The sequence below is a fragment of the Dendropsophus ebraccatus genome, chromosome 3 (assembly GCF_027789765.1).
Source record: "Dendropsophus ebraccatus isolate aDenEbr1 chromosome 3, aDenEbr1.pat, whole genome shotgun sequence".
NCBI lineage: Eukaryota > Metazoa > Chordata > Amphibia > Anura > Hylidae > Dendropsophus > Dendropsophus ebraccatus.
The window spans coordinates 75,026,741-75,052,521 of NC_091456.1; the positions used below are offsets into that span (position 1 = coordinate 75,026,741).

General features: G+C 40.7%; 1 protein-coding gene across 2 annotated transcripts in view; it reads right to left on the reverse strand.

Annotated features, from left to right (window-relative positions):
- Positions 1-3,606: 3,606 nt before the first annotated feature.
- ZNF462 (zinc finger protein 462) overlaps positions 3,607-25,781 on the reverse strand; it is an 87,027-nt gene continuing 64,852 nt past the window's right edge. For both annotated transcript variants that reach the window (XM_069962015.1, XM_069962016.1), the window contains exons 9-13: positions 24,927-25,063; positions 9,126-9,349; positions 7,860-7,974; positions 6,283-6,394; positions 3,607-4,700 (exon numbers count right to left, since the gene is read on the reverse strand). In XM_069962015.1, the coding sequence (XP_069818116.1) occupies positions 4,535-4,700; positions 6,283-6,394; positions 7,860-7,974; positions 9,126-9,349; positions 24,927-25,063 (754 nt within the window). In that variant the 3' untranslated portion in view covers positions 3,607-4,534. The remainder of the gene's footprint in view (positions 4,701-6,282; positions 6,395-7,859; positions 7,975-9,125; positions 9,350-24,926; positions 25,064-25,781) is intronic.

Consider the following 25,781-nt stretch of genomic DNA (forward strand, 5'->3'; position numbering starts at 1 on the left):
CCAGGTACATAACATTTACAATGTCCCCCAAGTCCAGTCTATAACTGACCTCCTCACTTTTTGTCCCCTTCTTGAATATTGGAACCACACTGGCTATGCGTCAGTCCTGTAGAAAAATCTCTGTCAATAAAGACTTTAAATATTAGGAATAAGGGACTGTCTAGCACAGTACTTAAAGTGAATGTACCTGTACATTCGCTTTAAAGGGGTTATTCAGCGCTACAAAAACATGGCCACTTTTCCCCCTACTGTTGTCTCTAGTTCAGGTGTGGTTTGCAATTAAGCTCCATTTACTTCAATGGAACCGAGTTTCAAAACCCCACCCAAACTGGAGACAACAGTAGGGGGAAAGTGGCCATGTTTTTGTAGCGCTGGATAACCCCTTTAAGTGTTTCACATGAATAGAACGGCACCGCCATGGGAAAATTGGTGCCACGGTCCATTTTTTTAAGCGTGGCCCAGTTCCTGCATACGGCAGCGGTCTGTTACCAAGCACAGTCCTGAAGGCCCGCCCCCAATGGGAGAAAACCCCTGTCACTCTGTAATGTGACTCCATTGAATCTAGTGGAGCTGCGTCACAGAGGGGAGGGGGTTTTCTTCAGTGCTTCAGCCTGGGACGGTGCTCAATAATAGACCAATGCTGTGCACGGGAATCGGGCGGCAGTTCGAAAAAAGGCACTAGCCTACTGCACCGGCATGTTCTATTCATGTAAAACGCTTAAAGCGAATGTACCTGATGGTACATTCGCTTTAATTCCTGCAAAACTCTGGGATGGATGCCTTCTGGGCCTGGTGATTTGTGGATTTTAATATTTTTAAGGCAGCACCACACTTCTTGTTGGATTAGGCAGGTGAGATTTATTGGAGAATTTTTATTATCCCTACTGATGTCATCTGTTATTGTATTCTCCCCTGTGATTACAGTAGAGAAGAATGTATTTAGCAGACTGGCCTTTTCCGTATGTTCCCCCACCATTACACCCAGATTATTTTTGAGGGGCCAACATTCTGAGTTTCCTATTATTTATATAGGTGAAAAATAGTTAAGGATTCTTCTTACTTTCTGTAGCAATCATTCTTTCTGTTGCAATTTTTGCTTAATTTTTTTTTACAAAATGTATTCTTCTTCCTATAATTGTTCAATGCTTCCCTACTACCTACTTGTTTCAGTTTTAGTTAACCACATTGGTTTCCTCCTGTTTATAGTACATTTATTCCCATAAGGTATGTGTCGTTCACATTTCCCGTGTACTTTTATTTTTGAGAGCACTGTCCCAATCTATATCACTAAGGTCCTCTCCTCTTGTTTTCCTTCCTAATGTTTCATGTTTTTGTACCCCCCCTACTAAGCATTTACCATACCTGCCTGGTATACAAATAGAAATGACAATTTGTTGAAAAGAATAATGGTCCCATAGTTTAATTAAGAGGTTAGCAAAGCAAACTGCAATGGATTACAATATTTACACATTACTTAAAAAATAAAGTAGTGAGTAACACACATCACAACTCATTTTTGGTAACTACTCCCAGTGTACAACAGGTATAAGGAGCTTTAAAGAAAGACCAATTAGCATGTTGCAAGTTTCAGTGTTAAAAGAAAGTTCCTCCTATAATAAGAACTTGTCTTGAAATTGTTGCTTTAAATCCGAAACCCCTTTTTGCATTGTAACATTTCTAAAAGTGCAGCTGGGGACTAGATGAGAAGCAGGATATACAGTGTGAAACAGCCTTCTTATGCAACTCACACTCTGTGCAAAATGTCCAGTTACAAAATGATCTTTGTTGTCAGGTACATCCTGCTTTCAGAAGGTCTTGTTGAGAGGCAGCCAAAGATCACCCTTAGGCTATGTTTACACGCAGTAAAATAAAAGCTAAATACTACAGTTAAATAGGTATAAAATGCGGCTGTATTTAGAAGCCAATAATGTGCTACAATAAAGTCTATGAAAAATTATCAGTCCGCGCACACAGTGTAATGAACACACTATTAGAGTAGTAATACAGCCGCATTTTATACCTATTTTACTGTCGGATTTTGCTTTTATTTAACCGAGAGTCAATATAGCCTTAGGCCACAAGTAAGATGGATATTTCTGAAAGCAACTGCAAAAAAAAACTTTTGCAGTGGAAATCATTTTTTAAAAGTGTGCTAGAAAAGTAGAAATTGATAGACTGCTGTAACTAACAAAACATTTTTTGCACGTCTTCAGACGTATTTACCAAGTTCTTCATTTTCTTACTATACGTTGTACAATGTAGTTGTGGCTCTCAGGTATAAATTATTCATTTTAAAAATCAGCAAACTGATCTAATGATTTTATGCTAACATTCCAAAACACAATTTAAAAAAATAAAAATTCCAGGAGGGTGAACCTGAAAGAGAAGGAATGAGGTAGGGGATATTTTACAGGAACTCAGGAATGAGTTTTATGCTAAAAGTTGGATGAATGTTACTTAAATTGGAAGTATAACAATAATAATTAAAATAATAATAATTTTATAAAAAACAAAACCTCAAAAATTTATAAGAAAAAGTGCAACATATATTACAAGGAAAATAAATCTACATTTTACACAAAATAGATTAACAGGAATTTTATGTAATGCTGTAACATTTTCGGTAAAATGTATGTGCTGTATATATAATTAAGTTTAGAAGATGCGTGTGGTAGAAAATGCGTTTGGATTAGAATTTTTGGTATCTAATCAGTAACAGAAACTTTTTTCTTTAGGCTATGTTCACACAAAGTTTTCTCAGCTCCGTTTAACACTCTCTGGACAGGGCTAATTTTCGTTTTTGCGTTTTCGTTTTTTCCTCCTTGTGCTTAAAAGGCCATAGCACTTGTATTTTTACACCTACCGACCCACACGAGCCCTTATTTTTTGCGTCACTAATTGTATTTTGCAATGACAGGCTGGATTTTTGCATAAAATATGCTGCGAAACCAGAAAAAAATTATATGCGCAATGAAATTGAAAAAAAAAAGCAATTCTTTTTCTTTGGGGGGGCTTCGTTTTTATGCCGTGTGTCCTATAGAAAAACTGACTTGTAATATATGTTCCTCAAGTTGGTACTATTACCACGATATGTAACATGTATAACTTTTCTTTTATCTGATGGCTTGTAAAAAATTCAAACCATTGTTAAAAAATATATGTTCCTTAAAATCGCTCCATTCCCAGGCTTATAGCGCTTTTATCCTTTGGTCTATGGAGCTGTCTGAGGTGTCATTTTTTGCGCCATGATGTGTTCTTTCTATTGATACCTTGATTGCACACATGCGACTTTTTGATCGCTTTTTATTACGATGACAAAAGAAAAACTGTGTGTGAACAACTAATAAAAAATGTCCGCTGTTTGCAAAAGACGTCCAAAAATAATGATCATCTTCATTGACGTCCTCGGTATGCATTAGACATCCGTCTTTCCATCTACGTCAATGCATTGCCATAGCAGTCAGTTAAATCGCGGCAATAACGGACGCTATTTAAAATTTTAAAATCGGGCGCCTTTCCTCCATTTTTGACATTGTGTGAACATAGCCTTAAGATGTCTGGCTTTATCTCCATCTGAAAATAATAGTTTAAAATGTACTAGACCACTAGAGAGAAATGTTTAATAGTTTAAGTATCAGGTAAACTTGTAGAAATGGCTGAGAATTCATAGAAAATGTCAGACAGGCATATTACAGCACATTGATTCAAGAATTCTAATTGGCTGACTCAGAATTGTGCTGTTTTAGTTTATTGAAGTACTAAACAGAAGTGACTCAGCAGGCCTGCCAAATAGCAAGAAAAGAAAAAAAACGGAATATCCTACTGAATCCTAAAAAAGTGATCATTCACAAACAGATCCCTAATATTTTAACTTTTTTTTTTTTTTTTTTAGCTTTTTTTAGTTAATATTTTACATATAAAAAAAATAGTCACAGTATTTTAAGACAAAATCATGTAAAGATTGTCAAGAAAGACATCTTGACTGTTTGCACGCATTCAGTTTTTTTTTTTGTTCTCCATTCCCATAAGCCTCCTCGACATTCATCCGCCTGGAAAAGCAGCGTGGGTAAATGCTGAGAATTCCCTTGAAACAATTTTTTCGTTGAGGTACTAGGGATTTTGGTGACCACTGCAGTAAATAAGGAATTTGTTAACTTGTCTTTATTGTCTCTAGAACAATTGCAATAGTATGGAAAGCTGGTATTAAAAGACGTCCGGAAAATGGTGCTATTTTCTTTGTCACACCATATTAGTCATTCTTAAGAGAAAGTTCTACGCCATGGTTTTACATCAGTTCTTTTATTAGTCCTGTGTTACTATAGTCCATAAAAAAGTATGAACAAACGAGAAGCGTAGTGATTTCTTTGAGCAAGTCAGTTCCATGTTTAAATAAATGCATGTTAAATATATACATACACCTGCAAAGAATGCCAGTGCTTGGAAAAAACAAAACAGATGTTCAAAGCAGCTTTGTGTGTACTTTCACCAGTTGTATCAATGTTTAAGCAAGTCCTAGTCGCATCTCCAGAAGTATTTATTCTTTTTTGGTCACCAAAAAGTTTTTAAAACATGAGGTTCTAGTTTGTTGGGAAGTATCAATTGTTCTTTCATCCACATGTTTCATGTTCCTATAGGTGTCCCCACAGTTTTCTTTTGGCATTCTGAATTCCATGCTCTCGTTCTGGTTTCCAGAAGCAGTCCTGTAAATAGAAAGGCTCATCAGAATGGTATAAAAAAGACTAAAATAACAGCTATGTTCACTGTAGGGTCTACAATGTTAAGTTCTTGATGCCACCATACAATCAAATATTATTTCTTATCAAACAAATATAACATATCCTGTAATTAGTAGTATACTAATAAAATAGGTACTGCGTTTCAGAAATTAAAGGCATTTCAACAAACATAGGCCAAAATAAATAAATGAAAAGGTCAGACAATGTTCGGTACATGTGATATCAGTTGGGGTCTGAGTGTTGAGGCCCTCACTGATCTCTAAAACAAACCAGTGGTAGTTATATGCTTCACTCCAAGGTCATTGAGATGGAGATCACAGCAAGCTCGGGAATGGTGCACAGCTCGCTTCTCTCAGTTTGTTCCTATAATTGTTGATGGTCTGAACACTCACACCCAACTAATTTAAAAAACTTTTGACATGTCTCTGATGTCTCTCATGTTCCTGATCCTTCACTTTCCCCAATGTTATCTACAGGGAGATAGTCAAAAGGCCTCCATATTTCAGTCAGTATTGTGGTCCTCATATTGCAACCAAAACCAGGAGTGGATTAAAAACACAGAAAGGCTCTGTTCACACAATGGTGAAATTGAGTGGATGGCCGCCATATAACAGTAAATAACTGCCATTATTTCAATACAACAGCCGTTGTTTTAAAATAACAGCAAATATTTGCCATTAAATGGCGGCCATCCACTCAATTTCACCATTGTGTGAACAGAGCCTTTCTGTGTTTTTAATCCACTCCTGGTTTTGGTTACAATATGAGGACCACAATACTGACTGAAATATACGTAGTGTGAACCCAGCCTTAAAGGACAAGTGCCATGAAAAACTTTTTCCCAGTAATTGAAGCACATTACAAAGTTATATAACTCTGTAATGTGCTTCAATCACCTATCTGCCTCCCTTCTCTGTCTTTTCCCCCCTCCACCCCCCACCAGAAAAAGCACTAAATTCACACAGACCTGATTACTGTCGTCACCATCACCAGGCAGCACCTTCTTGTGAGTCATCAGCAGGAGGGCTGGTCTAGGTCCTGTTACACCAGCCTCCCCTCCCCTCCTTCTCAGGTGACTCTGCTTGCTCAGCTTATCTTCTCCAGTGACATGACTCCTTCACTGAGTCCACGGCAGCAGGAGAGCGGGTATGAGGGGAGGGGGGGGGGCTTCCTATGTGCCGGAGTCAGTCGGAGGGAAGATAAGCAAGTGAGATGTGACAAGTGATGGCTTGCAGTTGTTCAGCCAATCGGAGCTGAGCAAGCTGAGTCACCTTTCTGGTGGGGGGTGAAGGGGGCAAAAGGCAGGGAAGGGAGGCAGACAGGTGATTGAAGCACATTACAGAGTTATATAACTTTATAATGTGCTTCAATTACTGGGAAAAAGTTTTTCATGGCACTTGTCCTTTAATGTGTATTGGGCATTAAAAATTTATTTATTTTTCCAGCATCCTATGCAGGTGAGAAGAGTCTAATAATCAAAAAAAAGCTTAAATTCATGCTTACATGCACAACATAGTTCTGTTAAAAATTCCAATATCTAACTTACATGCCATGTCTTAAAACATGCCGTTCCCATTCAGTGTTTTGTGTGAATGTCCTCCCACAGAATTCACATGGGAAACGTTTTTCCGGAACAGTAGCTTGGATGTCAGACAATTCTGCAGAAGTGACATAGTAAAAGATATTTATCACCATGTGCATCATGTATGTATTACTATTTTCATATACTTTCATTTTCAACTGCAATTAAAACAGGTTTCCAGCCAATGGAAATAGTGAGTGGCTGGGATATTCTGTCACTTTCAGTTTGATGAGGGTCTGATGGAGTACTTCATAGTGTCCTTTAAATGAAGGACAGGCAGAGAGTACATGACAGGCAGAGAGCCGTGACTAGTCACAGGTGGCTCTCTGCCCAGATGACTAGTTGCTGCCCCTCTCCTGACCTCGCGCATTGCAGTAAAACTTTGCATAAAGTATTGCAGTAAAGATACCACTATAAAACAGCTGGTATGTTCGAAGAGCTGCACAGTGGGTCTATAGTGTGCAGCTGGGAACCATATGAGCACAAGCATGCTGATTGGTTCCTTTGAACAGTATCAGTTCCCACCCAGCAAAATAAAGCAAAATACGATCATAAAATAGGGAAAAAAATATGGCTGTTTTCCACTACATTAAAGTCTATGGTAAAGTCATCCGTGCACATATTGTTACAAAATGTTTACAATGTGTGCATAGATATTTTTCCATAGATCACAATGTAGCTCAATATTAGAAAACAATTGTTGTATTTTTTTCCCTATTTTAACACCGCATTTTGCTTTTATTTTACTTTGAACCTAACGCAAATAAATATTATTTCTTAACCGATAGTACAGTATATGTACAGGTATCCTAATACTGTTTTTTTGGATGGCCATCATTAGGTGCCCAAATAACGGCCATTACTTAAAAACAACAGCTGTTATTTGTGGAATTTGGCCGCATCACAAAATAATGTCCTTCAAATGGCCAAAAAACAAAGTTGTGTGGTCGTGGCCTAATACTGCACTTAGATTGTAAGCTCTTATGGTTTGGAACCTTCCTCCTTTGTCCCATTGTTTGATTTATTTGTCATTTTACTTGTTTTGTTACCTCCCTAATAGTAATACCCATCCCCCTCCCTGCCCTAAAATAACACAAATGCAAACTGATGTTGAATATGGTCACAAAATATAGCACATATTAGACCAAAATATAGGCACAAGAACATTGCTACCCCATCCCCCAGTCTAAAACACCCAGATCTGTGTCTCTGCCTTTTCCTATGTACTCCTAGGTAGAAAACACTGATAACCAATACACTTTAGAGAGCTTCTCTCTAAATGCTCTCTAATGTTGAAAAATAGGTGGGTTCTATATAAATTATTAAAAATAAACAGCTAAAAGTATTTGATTACACAAACCAGGAATAAGTAAAGGGATGCTTCCCTTCACTGATTACAGAAATACATAATGCACGGAGTGGCATCTTTCCATATTCTGTGCAGGTTTAATCCCCTTAAAGGCTACTTACCTGGATCTTTAAGGTGCCCAAGATTAGAATTTTTAAAGCACTATACTGTGTACACTAAAACAGTTACCAACCTCTGGTCTTGGCTGTGTTTTCTTCTTCGTCACTACTTGAAGGCTCAGTTTTATCTTTCATCTGCTCCAGTTGATCCAAATTAACTAATCCAACTAATTCAAAGTTACGGCACACCTGTAAAACAGAAACCCATATGTGTAGGTCAATTGAAGTTGGGCAATTCTGGGATTTTTTTCCCAATCTAAGGCTGATTCTTGTTTAAATCTCAATTTTTTTTAAAGTAAAAAGCTAAAAGAAAACCAAAACGCATTTTTTGACAAAAAAGAATTGTATGCTGAGTTTTTCATTAATATATATTTTATTCACTATGGGTTCAACAACTCATACTCCAACAATCTTTACAAGACTGGGGCCTTGAGTGCACATGCATGACTGCTGCTCAATTCACTGGCAATGAGTTAATGGAGATGGTCAAGTACAATGCTTAGTCAGCTACCTCAGTCCTGATTATTGTTGTGATAGGAGGGGGTACCACTGTATTGACCCCCAACATACATTTATCACCTAGGGTGTGGATAGATGATAGATATGGTCTGTGGCACAATCACTTTAAGGAAATGTTGTGCATGCATAGTTATCAATGTGTTATGTGAGGTGTTACACAGGACTGCTGGTTACATCTGGTACATTTTCTATGCTTAGAGTTATCACTGTGTTATCTGTAATTCTACATAGGACTGCAGGTATCATTTACTACATTATCTGTGCTATTACATAAGCCAATTATCGTTCATTGCCCGATTGCTCAATTCTGATATCCTTAAAAATCTTTGTCTGCCAGCCTCATATCTCTTCATGTAATAGGGTATGTGTGGGCGACAGCCGATTAGAGTACCGTACACAGTGATAACTCTCTAAATGCAGATATTGTAGTAGTCCTATGACTTATTGCTGCTTTTTCTTCCATCTGTCAGTGTCATGTGCAGAGAGGGGGAGTAGTTTAGTAGTTCCCAGGTCTCTTGCTGCCTAAGTGGCAGCCTGCCCCAATCTGTATTCTCCTTGCCTGATGTTATCCCCACCCCATGAAGCTGGGGAACCTTTAAATGGTGTTATAGTCTAATATAATTCCCCCCCATCTTATCAGCTCGTACGGTGGAGAATTAATCCATATACTGCGCTGCTGATGGATGCAAGGGAAATATTACTATTATAATAATATTAAGTCAAGCATTTATCCAGTCAGATGCTATAAATGTAGAAAATTAGGTTTTAACTAATGTGCTTCCCTCTAGAGACCTGCTTCATAGCTATGCAGTAACTCATACCTTGTGCTCCTCTCTTAGATGGGTATCTAGTTCCTCGTTCAGCTTGGTTTCATAGTAGCACAGCTGACATTTGTAGGGCTTGAGTTCATTATGCTTCTCTATGTGCTGCTGCAGACTTTCATCGCTCGAGCAGGTAAAAGTGCATTTATCACAACGGAACACAACTCCTTGCAGTTGCTTTGATAACTTGGATCGGCAGACTTCTATAGGAACCACTCTCTCTTCTGCAATGATGGCATAAAGAAGACATTGAAGCCACACACAAAACAAACAATTAGAAAACATTTACACATCAATATTTATGCAGGCTCTATTATGCCGGGGCCTTTCTCTTCTCTTACAATGCCTTCTGTTCCAATTACCTTTACAGCAACTAAACATTTTGTGCTACATTATCAAATATAGAATTATTTGGGTAGCCATAAAGGGAGCAAAGTGGCTAAAACAACTAGTAACCTGAGCTAAAATTACACTGATGGGAAGTTTAAACCAAACCAACAGCCCTTATCTTGTTTAACTGGTCCTTGTTTAGCACTTTTATAGTCAAGAGTAATGCCAGCAATACTGTATTTTTATGACTCTCCTACTATACGGAAATGTTGAAAATCCAAAGCAGCTGGTAAATCAGTAACCAAGACAGCTATAAAACATTCACGCAAAGAACTGTTGTACCTAACAATACAGAGAGACTGCATGTAACACCAACCAATGTCATACATAGCAGGAGACCCCTTAAAGGGAGTTATACAGTTTATAACAACTAAATTCTGATTAAACATAGTGGCTTTGTTCACACAATGTTTTTTTTTAGCTCCGTTTAAAATGACATCCGTCATTTTGAGTCTGAAATAACGGCCGTCATTTAGCAGCCTGGCCTCCCCTTGCAATGACTGGTATTTGTACATTATTCTAGTTTGGGGTTACTCATTGGACTTTGGGTGTGTCTTTATTGAAAAGTTCATTGAATTTAATAGTAAAAACAGAAAAAGAACAGTGACAAAAGGAAAACTGTGTGTTAACAACTAATAAAAACCGTCCGCTGTTTGCAAAAGACGTCGGAAAATAATGATCATGTTCATTATTTTGACGTCCACGGTAAAAACGTCTGTTATTCATTACATTGCATGCATTGAACGTCCGTCTTCCAATTGACTTCAATGCATTGCCTTGCAGTGTTAAATCGTGGCAATAACACAGACGTTTTTTTAAATATAAAAATCGGCCGCCCTTTCTCTATTTTTGTAATTGTGTGAACATAGCCATTAAGTGTAAAAGAGGCCTAGGAACTGTATTCTGGCTACATTTTGTACAGAGAAGTAATATGGCTTCAGTAGAGGCACATCTCTACCTTTACCTATACTTCTGTGTGCCAATTTTATGTGGTTTTTCTTTTTTCTTTTCAGTCATTCTGTATGGAGTGTGGTAAGTACCATCGGACTCCAGGAGAGGGGGATTTATCAAGCTGTCTCATGGTAAGCTTCTCTTTTTTGCCCATAGCAACCAATCTGAGCAAGTCTAAGCTAAGTTATGATTGGCCGGTATGGGCAGCAAGGGGCAGGAATCTTACTGTAGGACTATCTGAGCCTGGACTGAGATACTCTAAAACATCAGTGCACTGTGGAGATGCCACTCATACACACATATGTACATAACTGATGTTATTTATGGGAATTATGATTTATTGCTATGACAATGTTTATCATGTAGGCTTTTTGCTAGGGATGGTCCGAACTGAGTTTGGTTCGGGTTCGTACGAACCCGAACTCTCGGTAATGATTCCCGCTGTCTGCCCGCTCCGTGCAGCGGGCGGATCCAGCGGGAGGACCGCCTGGAAAACTGGGATACAGCCATAGCCATAGGCTGTATCCCAGTTTTCCAGGCGGTCCTCCCGCTGTATCCACCCGCTCCATGGAGCGGGCAGACAGCGGGAATCTGATGCCGAGCGATCGGGTTCATACGAACGCGAACCTCGGAGGGTTCGGACCATCCCTACTTTTTGCCATGAAAAGAAATGAGATGAGTAGGGGCAACATAGGACAGCTGGTCTGTTTAGGTTTAGTAAATGGGCAGACAATGCAGACAAGTCTTCATTGGCTGTACATCACCAATACTGTATTATCACAAGTGAACAGATATGTGTGATCTTTAAGATGTAACTCGAATACTATATATAAAATAGCATGGCACAGCTTAGGGTGAATACACACTGCGCTCGGCTTACTGTATAAGCTAGGAAAGCTCCTTGTGCAAAGGCCACATAAATCCATAGACCTCTATTAACTGGGGAAGCCCTTTTGACCTCTAAAGGGCTGGCACAGGGTTACTTTTACAATAGGACCAATTACATAGGGTAAAGGCATTCGAATGTGCACTGCAAACATACTGAGAATAGACCTGTACTGATTTAAACTAGTAATCCTATCTATATGTGCAGCATACGCTGTGTAAACATACATTCTCTTATCTATGACTTGGTAATAAACGTCTTTTACTATGCATCATAAACGGGTTATTTTCCTCGTTCCTGGTCTTTTAAATAATGAAGAAAATGTGTAAAGTTAAATGACTATACAATCACAGAGCACCTACTATATAATATAATATCACAAACATTTATTGATCAAGGTAGGTGTGGTCAAAGGAAATATTTTCACTGCCAAGTATTCTAACACACCACACCATACAGGCCCGGCCAGTTGGTGAATTGGTGAGGGCATGGCGAAATTACTCACATAACTCCCTTTGTGTACTTTGAAAAGAAAAATTTGACTTAATAATTGACTTGAATACTACAACAAAGCTTATCCTGAATGGGCCAACAAAAGAAAAAATAGTTGTAGGATTCTCTCTTAGTATTTGCCAAATCATATATGGTAGGTAACAAAAGTTTTTTGTTTGTTTTTTTCACTGACAATCTATATCATAAAAATCAAAGTCTGTCTGTCTGTCTGTCCCGTATAGACTTCCAAACGCCTGAACCGTTTGACCCCAAATTTGGTACACAGATACATAGGGTGCCTGGGAAGGTTAGAGCGAAGGTCCCGTCCCCGCCAGATGTACAGGAGGGGAGGGGGAGGGGGAAGAGCACCCCATAGAGATGAATGGGAAAATCTCCACACTGGACTCACAGGTGATAATTAGTGCTGCAGCTCTCCAGCAGAAATGGCAGTTGGAGGCCTTAGCAACCAATCTGATTGGTTGCTAGGGCCAGCTGCCTCACAACACCTACAGAAATAAATACAGTAAGGGTGCCTTCACACCTACTGGATCCGCAGCGGATTTCACGCAGCAAATTCGCAGCAAAATCCGCTGCGGATCCAGTGTCATTCAACCCTATGACACTACATACTCGCAGCGGAATTGACATCCTGCTGTGAGTATGTAAATTAACCCCCTCAGCGCCCAGAGAGTAACTTACACTGACAGAGGCACCCATCATCCCACCCGCACAGACTGCTGTTAGATCGTGCAGTGTATGTCAGTGTCAGTGTATGTTACGCTCCGGCTGCCAAGGGGGTTAATTTACATACTCGCAGGAGGATGTCAATCCCGCTGCGAGTATGTAGTGTCATAGGGTTGAATGACAGTGGATCCGCAGCGAATTTGGCTGGGGGATACTTGAAGGGGGGAGTGTATACAGCATGGGGGGGATACTTGAAGGGGGAGTGTATACAGCATGGGGCTACCTGCAAGGGGGAGGTTATACAGCATGGGGGCTACATGCCGAGGGGAGTTTGTACAGCATGGGGCTACCTGAAGGGGGGAGTGTATACTGTATGGGGGCTATCTGCAATGCAAGGGGGGAAGTGTATACAGTATGGGGGATACCTGCAGGGGGAGTGTATATAGTATGGGTGCTACTTGCAGGGGGGAGTGTATACAGTATGGGGGCAACCTGCAAGAAGGGGGGGAGTGTATACAGTATGGGGGTTAACTGCAAGGGGGGGGTAGTGTATACAGTATGGGGGTTACTTGCGGGGGTGGAGTGTATACAGTATAGGGACTACCTGCAAGGGGGGTGTATAGAGTATGGGGGCTACCTGCAAGTGGGGGGAGTGTATAGAGTATGGGGGCTACCCGTTATATGATGACATGATGACATCTCAGTTTGGCTATTAAGTATTTAGGATGTTTAAAGTTTTTAGTTTTTTTCTAACCTACAATTTACAAAAACAGTGCAGAACTGTCGGGGTATATAGCGTATAAAGAAATATATAGGGCTCCTGGCGATTTCCCCTTAAAAAAACAAAACAAGGGCAGAGATTTGCCTCCTGGGTGACCATGGAACAAATCTAATTAACACACTGACACTTTATACCCGGGCAGCGCCGGGTACATTTTCTAGTAAAAACTATGTAAGTATTCTGAGCTTGCCAATTGTTACAAATGATACCACATATGGTACTAAAGCAGATATTCCAATACCTTATTAATGGGGTACTCCTTCTAAAGCTCAGGGCCAATGACTCCTTGTTGGCTGTACTCTCGTTTGTCGAGAGAGTACAGCATAGAAGCGCTGTCTGTAAGATGTCCAAGCTAATGTCACAGCAAAATATGGCGGCAATGGAACGCAGCTGGGACGTGACGTGAGCATTGTCACAGGAGATAAATACTTCCCGCAGTCAGAGCTGCACAGTAAGTGAGTGTTGGCTGGAGCACCCCTTTAATACTTTATTACTTGCGTGTCATGGAAATTTTAGTAAGTTGGCTGTGCATTGAAAGCACATATATGGCAAGATCTTTTGGACAGCAGTAAAAGAAGTGGAAGTAATCCATTTGTACTCTGTGGGGGAGATTTATGAAAGGGTGTAAATATACACCTGGTGTAAAATGCCCACAGCAACCAATCACAGCTCAGCTTTCAGCTCTAGTAAAATATAAGAGAAGCTGTGATTGGTTGCTGTGGGCAGTTTACACCAGGTGTATATTTACACCCTTTCATAAATCTCCCCCAGTATATTCTGTTGTCTGGTTAATGGGAGGCATAAATAGCTCAGTAGCAGAGAGGAACCCATGAAACCTCATACTAAATTCTGTTATCTATATAATAAAAATCAGTCTGTCTGTCTGTCTGTCCTCTATAGACTTCCAAACGCCTGAACCGTTTGACCCCAAATTTGACACACAGATACATTGGGTGCCCGGGAAGGTTATTGCGAAGGTCCCGTCCCCGCCAGATGTACAGGAGGGGAGGGGGAGGGGAAAGAGAGGCGCCCCATAGAGATGAATGGGAAAATCTCCTCACTGCAAACACAGGTGATATAATTAGCTGCAGCAGACACGGCAGTTGGAGCCTTAGCAACCAATAGGATTACTGCTTTCATTTTCACAGGGAGCAATGGTTGCTAGGGCAGCTGCCTCACAACATCCACAGTAATAACTGGTAGACCCCCTACTCCATCTATACAGTACATGTATATACAGGGCCCCCTACTCCATCTATACAGTACATGTATATACAGGACCCCCTACTCCATCTATACAGTACATGTATATACAGGACCCCCTACTCCATCTATACAGGACATGTATATACAGGTCCCCCTACTCCATCCATACAGTACATGTATATACAGGACCCCCTACTCCATCTATACAGTACATGTATATACAGGACCCCCTACTCCATCTATACAGTACATGTATATACAGGACCCCCTACTCCATCCATACAGTACATGTATATACAGGACCCCCTACTACATCCATACAGTACATGTATATACAGGGCACAACAGGTATACCAAACTGTGACTGGGTAACACTGCTACACCAGACCTGACCAATACCGCCATACTGTGCTGGATAACACTGTCATACCAGACCTGACCAATGCCGCCATACTGTGACTGGATAACACTGCCAGACCTGACCAATACCGCCATACTGTGACTGGATAACACTGTCATACCAGACCTGACCAATACCGCCATACTGTGACTGGATAACACCTCCATACCAGACCTGACCAATACCGCCATACTGTGACTGGGTAACACCGCCACACCAGACCTGACCAATACCGCCATACTGTGACTGGATAACACTGCCACACCAGACCTGACCAATACCGCTATACTGTGCTGGATAACACTGTCATACCAGACCTGACCAATACCGCCATACTGTGACTGGATAACACTGCCATACCAGACCTGACCAATACCGCCATACTGTGCTGGATAACACTGTCATACCAGACCTGACCAATACCGCCATACTGTGACTGGATAACACTGCCATACCAGACCTGACCAATACCGGCAAACTGTGACTGGGTAACACCGCCACACCAGTCCTGACCAATACCACCATGCTGTGACTGGATAACACCATCATATCAGACCTGACCAATACTGCCATACTGTGACTGGATAACACCACTATACCAGACCTGACCAATACCACCATACCGTGACTGGATAACACCGCCACACCAGATCTGACCAATACCGCCATACTGTGACTGGATAACACCCCCATACCAGACATGACCAATACCGACACACTGTGACTGAGTAACACTGCCATACGGGTAAATACAACCCTGCAGGTATACAGGACACTACAGGTATACAGGACCCCAAAACTATACACTACAAGTGCACGGGACCTCCACAAAACAATATACTACAGGTATACAGGACCCCAAACTTTACACTACAGGTATACAGGACCCCAAAACTATATACTACAGGTATACAGGACCTCCACCAACTATATACTTCAGGTATACAGGACCTCCACCAACTATATACTACAGGTATACAGGACCCCAAACTATACACTACAGGTATACAGGACCCCAAAACTATACACTACAGGTATACAGGAACTCCACCAACTATATATTACAGGTATATAGGACCCCAAACTATACACTACAGGTATACAGGACCTCAAAACCATACACTACAGGTATACAGGACCTACATCAACTCTATAATACAGGTATACAGCACCTTCACCAACTCTATACTACAAGTATACAGGACCCCAAATATACTACAGGTATACAGGAACTCCACCAGCTATATACTACAGGTATATAGGACCCCAAACTATACACTACAGGTATACAGGACCTCCACCAACTCTATACTATAGTTATACAGGACCCTCAAACTATTTACTACAGGTATATAGGACCCCCGAACTATATACTACAGGTATACAAGACCTCCACCAATTATACACTACAGGTATCCAGGACCCTCAAACTATAAACTACAGGTATACAAGACCTCCATCAACTATACATTACAGGTATACAGCACCAACTATATACTACAGGTATGCAGGACCCCCAAACTATACAGTACAGGTATACAGGACCTTCACCAACTGTACACTGCAGGTATACAGGACCTCCCTCAACTATACACTATAGGTATACAGCCCCCCAACTATGCACTACAGATATGCGAGACCCCTAAAAACTATACATTGTGGGTATACAGAACCCCTCCAACTATGCACTACAGGTATACACTAATTCCACTGATTAACTCAGATGAAACAATACCTTTAGCTTGGCCTCATGGGCACCTTAGAACAAATCTAATTAACATACTGACACTTTATACCCGGGCAGCGCCGGGTACATTTTCTAGTTATATCTAAATATTCAACATTCAGTGGCTCTAAAAGACGGCAGTTTTAAGTTTTAAATGTCTGGCCTGGCCCTTTGTCAGGAGAGTGGTATGTAACAGATGGACTTTCTCATCTTCAATGTAATGATTGAGAACTTGGTTTGAAAAGTATAAGATGAATATGATGGTTTTATCTGTAGTCGATATGAAATAAAGCAGCAAGATTTATGTGTCAGACTTTCTTCTGCCTAAATTGATTGAACAGTTGCTTCACACTGTCATGCACCAAACTGGGTGTATATATTGCATTTCTCCTAGTATGACCGCATACATTCTCACTGACAATTGATCACAAAGCAAAAGCAATGATTAAATGTCCCATCTGGAGTAAAAAGTGTGCGTAACATGCTATACTGAAAGGTCTGAGTAGTTCAAATAACAAACTTCCCATAAAAAATTAGATATCGGCTGTTATCTTATAGTTATCTAAGTTAAAGGCACCATTTTTTCTTTAGATCTGACTTGTTGTATTATAAAAATTGCAAAGAAGCCATAGTAACCTGCCCCAATTCCTGCAGCTGCTGTTTCGCTGGCTCCTGCTCCTTACTGTTCTCGGCTGTTTCCTGTAAGGCTCTGTGCACACAGAGCAAAAGTGGAGGAATTCTGTGGCGGAATTCTTTGCCGCGGAATGCTACCAGTCTCCCTGTCATAATGACGATCTATAGGAGGCTCATGCGCTTCCTCTTATACATGTTCATTCTTCAGCGCGAGGAGATGAGGCACCACTTTTGCTCCGTGTGCACAGGGCATAAAATGTTGTCATTGCAGGAACTCCAATCTCAACCAATCACTGTCTGTAGTGATGACCCACTTCAGCCACAGATTGGCTGAGCGGACAGTTCTTGTGGGGACAACACATCACAGGAAGCAAACAGCAGCAGGGATCGGAAGTCATTGGAATGACAGCTATGGGAGATCGAAGCAGGTAAGTATGGCTTCTTTTATATTTTTACAGCACATTTGTGAGAGCAATATCTAAAAAAAATAGGAATACCCTTGTAAGCACTCTTTTTTACATCATTTGCTATGCATATACTCTTAAAACAACCATTCCACTCGCACAACATGATACTTTGACAAAACACTGGCAAATACTCAGTTCTCTTCTAAAGTGAGCAGTTAACGGAAGTGTATTACAATGCAGTCTATGGGGCATCCGGCAGTTCCATTGACAGCTCACTGTAGAGGAGGACTGCATACCTGCTGGAGTGTTGACAAGGTATCCTGCCATTAGAGCAGAATGGTAGGTACCCTTTAAAGCGACTCTGTACCCACAATCTGCCCCCCCAAAACCACTTGTAACTTCAGATAGCTGCTTTTAATCTAAGATCTGTCCTGGAGTCTGTTCGGCAGGGGATGCAGTTATTGTCATAAAAACAACTTTTAATCCTGCAGCGCTGTGTCTAACGGCCGGGGCTTACATTTGTATATGCATTAGACTAGCACCACCTCTCCGTCCTTCCTCCCCACCCTTCTCATGATTAGGAATGTTCCAGGAACATTTACTGCTGTTTGAGCTTTGCACAGGTGTATTAACGATCCAACCCATGTTCATTATGCACACAGGTGGGGAATAGGAAGCAATCTGCCTGGAGCATTCCTAATGATGAGAAGAGTGGGGAGGAAGGACAGAGAGGGAGTGCCAGCCTAATGCATATACAAATATAATCCCCGGCCGTTAGACACAGCGCTGCCGGATTAAAAGTTGTTTTTATGACAATAACTGCATCCCCTGCCGAACGGACCCCAGGACAGATCTTGGATTAAAAGGAGCTATCTGAAAGGACAAGTGGTTTGGGGGGTCGGATTGTAGGTACAGAGTCGCTTTAAAAGGATTATCTTTAAAAAAAAAAAGTGGTCAACGGTGGTCAACAAAAAATCAATATCCGATTAGCCATATACTCTGCAATAACTACTGCAGTCTTAATAGAAGCTGAAATAATTCCTAGTTAAGTATGCTACAGCTACAGGAGTAGTCCGAGAAGAAACTTTTCCCTTTAATGCCCTTGGTATAATCAAATTAAATAATTGCCTTACTGTTCAAAGGTGGCATGGATTTACAAGTTATGATGGATTACCTGTTTTATCTGCCATGTACTTCTTTCAGAGGTATGCAAAACAAAAAGCCACAGCTCTAATAGGATTGTAGAGAATTAACATTGCAAAGGCAGCGGTAGTGCCATAAGCATACTGTAGTACAGAAAAGAACATTTGACTAAAAGCATACTTACATACTTCATGGCACTCAACTAGCATCTACTTTACATTTTTAAACTTTTTATTTTATTTCTGTGGCACATACCTATGTACGTGTTCCTATAGACAGCATTCAATTCTTTTCCAGTAACTGTTTTTCATTGAAGCATGGAAACACTGCAGATTAATAGCCGAATGGCCCATCTATTGTTTTCTTTTTATTCTTATCTTTGGATAGACCAGAATGCTTATATTCTTTTATTGCAGATTACCAACCTTATGCAAAGGAAGTTTGTTCCAAGCCTCTACTACTTTTTTTATCCCTGATATTTTCTGACATTATTTTCCGCGACCACAGACAATTTTAGGGCTATTGAATCCTATGAGTGTATTTAGACGATACATGCTGGAAAAAATAGGACGTATCATAACTTGGATGTGAAGTCTATGGGATGCGTGTTTTTCTAGGGGGGTACATTCATCCACACTAGGGTGATATTTCATACTTCGTCTCACAGGTTCTTTTTACCAGACATATTTGTACATAGTTATTACTTCCTATCTTTCCTACTGGCTGTGCAAACTATGTTCTTTCTCTTGTGTGTTAAGGCTATGTTCACATGTACTTTTTTTCCTTTCCTTTAATTATTTTTAAAATGATGTCTGTCATTTTTAGTTCAAAATGATGTCAGTCATTTCGCTGTTTGGCCACCTGTCAGTGCAATGATGGCTGCTGGTACATGATTCTAGTTCAGGTGGACTAATTGTCCTTTGGGTGTGTCTTTTAATTGAAAAGTTCATTGAATTTTATAGTTAAGATGGAGAAAGGACGGTAAAGAACAAAGAACTGTGTGTGAATAACTAAAAAAATAACGTCTGCTGTTTTAAAAAAAATAATGATCATGATCATTATTTTGACGTCCACACAAACAACGTCCATTATTTAATACACTATGTGCATTGGACATTAAAAAGAAAAAACAGCAGCCTTTTCTTTTTTTTTTTTTTTTTTTACTCAGTGTGAACATAGCCTTAAAGAGAATATGTCATCAAAAAAATTACCTACAGTTTAAATCATATTTTCATGATTCTCCTATTATCCAGCTTTTCCCAGCACCCGAGAAGAAGCGGCATGGGGCAGCAGTGAATTAAACAGCACCAGGCTGATGAGCGGATTGCAGAGATAACAAAATGCTTCACTTTGTTATTACTGTAAGTACTGTAAGTGATCACCCAAGGAGCAGAAAAACACACAATCCTTGGCTGATCCCATCTTTTGTGCTGTGCTAAAATATATTGCTATTGGCTGCACATCTCTCTGTGTAAAAAGGGGATATGCGGCCTACAGCAATTAATTAAAATGATGGCACAAATTTATACAGGTATCGTTTGTGCAGCTTGCTAGATCATGTCTTCTAAAGACACGGCATATGAAAGCCATTCTCGCTGATCGGCACTCGTTTGATTCCATAGATGGCCTCATATCAGACTGTCAAAAAGGACCTTGTAATAGTAGGGACTGTTGTGAGGGATATTTTATAGCTTTGGGCAGGGTCACTTTATTGTATAAGAAAGGTTTACAGTGACTCTGTACCCACAATCTGACGCTCCCAAACCACTTGTAACCTCGGATAGCTGGTTTTAATCCAAATCTGTCCTGGGGTCTGTTCGGCAGGCGATGCAGTTATTGTCCTGAAAAACAACTTTTAAACTTGCAGCCCTGTGTCAAAATGGCGTGGCCTGGAGTGTCTATGCCCTAGGCTTGCAACGCCTCTCCTTCACTCTTTCCCGTCCTCTTCACTATAAGAAGTGCCCCAGGCAGGATTTCTCCTATTCATCACCTGTGTGAACACTGCACATGTGTTGGATCGTTAAGGCAACGATGCAGTGTTCAGACAGGTGATGAATAGGAGAAATGCTGCCCGGGGCATTCCTAATGATGAGGAGGGTGGGGAGGGGGGGCGAAGAGGCGGTGCAAACCAAGGGCATAGACACTTACGGCCACAACAATTTGACACAGGGTTGCACGTTTAAAAGTTGTTTTTTAGGACTATAACTGCATCACCTGTCGAACGGACCCCAGGACAGATCTTTAACGGCAGCTATCTGATGGTACAGCTATATGATAGCGGTTTGGGGGGGACAGATTGTGGGTACAGAGTCGCTTTAAAGATTGCTTTCAGGATTAAAGATTTGTTTTACAAGTAGTGGTTATGTTCCTCCCAAAATACTCAGATGACCCTGGACCTCCTAACAGAAATATTACAATTGCTCTAGATCTTTGTTGGCCACCTTTATTATTGTGCTGTTAATATTAAAAATTTACAATGAGTTTGACAAGTTATTGTATAATATGAAGTGGCTTTATAAAATGTTTGATCACTTTAAGGCTAGGTTCACACTATGTAACTGTGCGGCTGTATTTGCGGCTGTAATTGTGCGGTGGTATTTTTGGTGGTTCATGCGTACGCTGGAAAGTATACGATATACGGCTGCACAGTGCACACTATGTATGAATCTACGGCCCTATCGTAAACGGACCCGTAAAAAATGAACAAGACCATTGTTTGCGGCTGGAAATGCGGCTGTGGATTGACAGGCAGTCCGTACGGAGTACTTCTAAAATAGCCGGCAATGATGCCGAATGCCGATGCCTCTAATAGTTAATATATTAAATTAATAAAACACATTTTCTTTGTAATAAAGTCCCTTTCGTTGTTCAATAATTTAATTCTAACAACTCCATCATTGTGCAATTAAATATACTGTTAAAATAAATATATATATAAATAAATGTATATTTATATATATATTTATTTTTTGACAGTATATTTAATTGCAAAATAATGGATTCGTTAGAATTAAATTATTGAACAACAAAACTGATTTTATTTCAATGAAAATGTGTTTTATTAATTAAATATTAATTAGTACAGGAAGCTCCAGTAAGCCGTTAATTCATATTGCCGGCAATAGAGCTTTCTGTACTAATCATCACTTTACTTCAATTAAAACATCAAATGTTTCTTCTAATTATGTTATCACAATAGCATTATTAGAAGAAACATTTTGAATTATATGTGCGCTCAGCTGATTGGCTGATCGGCTCAGCGCACATATAATGAGCCGGTCCGCAGTACAGTGACTTCATTGTGCTGCGGACCAGCGAAGAGACAACATCGGGGTGAGTATAGAGCTCTCCCCACCCCCTCCCCAGCACTGCACCCCTCCCAGCAAGGAAGGGGGGTCACTTAACCCCTTCCTTGCTGGGATGGGTGCAGTCTGACATCAGTCTGGCCCCCAAGGAGTTAAGGGGGATACAGTACATCCTCCCTTAACCCCTTGGGGGCCAGACTGTAAGCAGCGATCTGTGAAGATGCTGCATACTGTAAGGAGCACAACACCGCTCACAATGATGGGTGTTGTGCTCCTGTTTGTGTGTTTTTTGTGTGTTTCTCCCTTTTTGTTTTTCAGATATCGGTATCCTGGAGATTACGTCGGATTCCGTGGACTACGTAGATGATCAGCGGTTGTTTGTTGTTTTTTTTTAATAAAATGGTCAATGAGGGGTGTGGGGGTGTTTTTATTTGAATAAAATTTTTTTTTAACTTGTGTCTTGTCTTTATTTCTTTACTTTATAGACTTAGTAGTGGAAGCCGTGTAATAGACGGAATCCATTACTAAGTTGGGGCCTAGTGTTAGCCGGTATAAAATGGCTAACACTTACCCCCCATTATTACCCCAGTACCCAATGCCACCAGGGGTACTGGGAAGAGCCGGGTGCCAGTGGTCCCGGAGCGTCAAAATTGGCGCTCCTGGACCGGGCGGCAGCAGGCTGGTAAGATTTAGGCTGGGGAGGGCCTAAACCAATGGCTCTTCCCACCCTGGTGTTACCAGGCTGCAGTCGTTTGGTTTTTAACCCGGCTGGTTATAAAAATAGGGGGGACCCTATGCGTTTTTTTTTAATTATTTATTTATTTAAAAAAAACAACGCATAGGGTCTCCCCTATTTTTATAACCAGCCATGTTAAAAACCAAACGACAGCAGCCTGGTAACACCAGGGTGGGAAGAGCCATTGGTTTAGGCCCTCCCCAGCCTAAATCTTACCAGCCTGCTGCCGCCCGGTCCAGGAGCGCCAATTTTGACGCTCCGGGACCACTGGCACCCGGCACTTCCCAGTACCCCTGGTGGCATTGGGTACTGGGGTAATAATAGGGGGTTAGTGTTAGCCATTTTATACCGGCTAACACTAGGCCCTAACTTAGTAATGGATTCCGTCTATTAGACGGCTTCCACTACTAAGTCTATAAAGTAAAGAAATAAAGACAAGACACAAGTTAAAAAATTTTTTTATTCAAATAAAAACACCCCCACACCCCTCATTGACCATTTTATTAAAAAAAACAACAAACAACCGCTGGTCATCGACGTAGTCCACGGAATCCGACGTAATCCCCAGGATACCGATATCTGAAAAACAAAAAGGGAGAAACACACAAAAAACACACAAACAGGAGCACAACACCCATCATTGTGAGCGGTGTTGTGCTCCTTACAGTATGCAGCATCTTTACAGATTGCTGCTTACAGTCTGGCCCCCAAGGGGTTAAGGGAGAATCTATTGTATCCCCCTTAACCCCTTGGGGGCCAGACTGATGTCAGACTGCACCCATCCCAGCAAGGAAGGGGTTAAGTGACCCCACTTCCTTACTGGGAGGGGTGTAGAGCTGGGGAGGGGGTGGGGAGAGCTCTATACTCACCCCGATGTGTCCTCTTCGCTGGTCCGCAGCACAATGAAGTCACTGTGCTGCGGACCCGCTAATTATATGTGCGCTCAGCCGATCAGCCAATCAGCTGAGCGCACATATAATTCAAAATGTTTCTTCTAATAATGCTATTGTGATAACATAATTAGAAGAAACATTTGATGTTTTAATTAAAGTAAAGTGATGATTAGTACAGAAAGCTCTATTGCCGGCAATATGAATTAACGGCTTACTGGAGCTTCCTGTACTAATTAATATTTAATTAAAAAAACACATTTTCATTTAAATAAAATCAGTTTCGTTGTTCAATAATTTAATTTAAACGAATCCATCATTGTGCAATTAAATATACTGTCAAAAAATAAATGTATATATAAATATACATTTATTTATATATATATTTATTTTAACAGTATATTTAATTGCAAAAAGATGGAATCGTTTAAATTTAATTATTGAACAATGAAAGGGACTTTATTACAACGAAAATGTGTTTTATTAATTCCATATATTAACCATGAGAGGCATCGGCATACTGCAGAGGATCGCAAACCCCGGTAATAGCGATTCATATAAACTGTTTCCCTGCTTTCCCAGATGCATCCAGAGGTGTTTGCATCACTTTTTAAGATTTTGTTATTTTTAGTTGAACCAGATTTCCAAGTAAATGACCGTATGTTTTCAGACGCATGTCTATTTTTCCCACGGCCGTAGTTTCATCCGCACATTTACAGCCGCATAAAAAATACAGCCGCACAGTTACATAGTGTGAACCTAGCCTTAGGGTATAAACCCACACCGTATACGCAGCAGATATGCAACAAATACGCAGCAGATTTGTTGGTACAGATTTGATGCTGTGTTCAGTTATTTAGATCTAATCTGCTGCCAGTTGGCTGCGAGTTTGCTGCGTATCGCAGCAGTAAATATGCTGCATATATACGGTGTGTGGGTTTATACCCTGAAAGGCAGAAGTAACTGGAATATCGTTCACTCAAGCTGTGAAGTATGTGCTTATGATATTTACATGGATTCATCACTATCCTCAAGTACGCATTCATGACAAATATATACATGGAAAGCAGGTAATTGAGAAAGGATTGGTTTTCTAAATATACTAGTTAGAATAATTAGTGAATTGACATCATCTGCATGATTTAAATACATGGTGGAATAAATGATTTACCTCTGTGAAGGACGATATGATCTATCATATTGTGTTTATATTTGGTATGATACAGGCAGAGAGGACACTGAAGGTCTTTGGGTCCTTCTTCGGGAACAACTGAATGACCAGCTTCAATATGCATAGTGAAGGCAGATCTGTGGAATAAGATTGAAATATTGAGTACTCACTATGGCTTCTGTACACAAGGGTGGGTTCACATACAACGGATCCACTGCAGATCACAAACTGTCATATTCAATGAGCTTGTCATCCCACTGCGAGCATGCAAATGCCGACCCCTTAACCCGCCGCCGCCCGGAACATACTGTACCTGGTCCGCGCTCTAGCTACATCTGAGGTTTCCAGCTACCGGCTAGCCAATTAGTGACTGCGGCAGGACCATGCACTGATTGTCTTAGCTTGACCTACTGGGACCTGAGATGCAGCCAGGACAGGGAGCCTCAGATTCAGCCGGAGCGCAAACCAGGGGGTAAAGGGGGCCGGCATTTACATACTCGCAGCGGGATGACAATGATAGTTCGGGATCCGCAGCGGATTTCACTGCAAACTTGCAGCGTGAAATCCGCTGCGGATCCGTTGTGTGTGAACCCACCCTAACACAAGTATCCACTCTAACAGTGTTGTAATGACTTTAATGTAAATTTAATGTTAAAGAGATTATCCAGGCCTTTAAGGTTGATGGCCTATACCTGTATCTACATTACATAAGCGGGGGTCCAACCACTGAACAGCTCTTTGAAAGGGTGAGCTTGGGTGAGCACTGCTGGGTATTTATTGTTTACAGTGGTCCGTACAGTCGTCAAAGAAATACATTTTAAGCTGGGTTCACACTATGTATATTTGAGGCTGTAT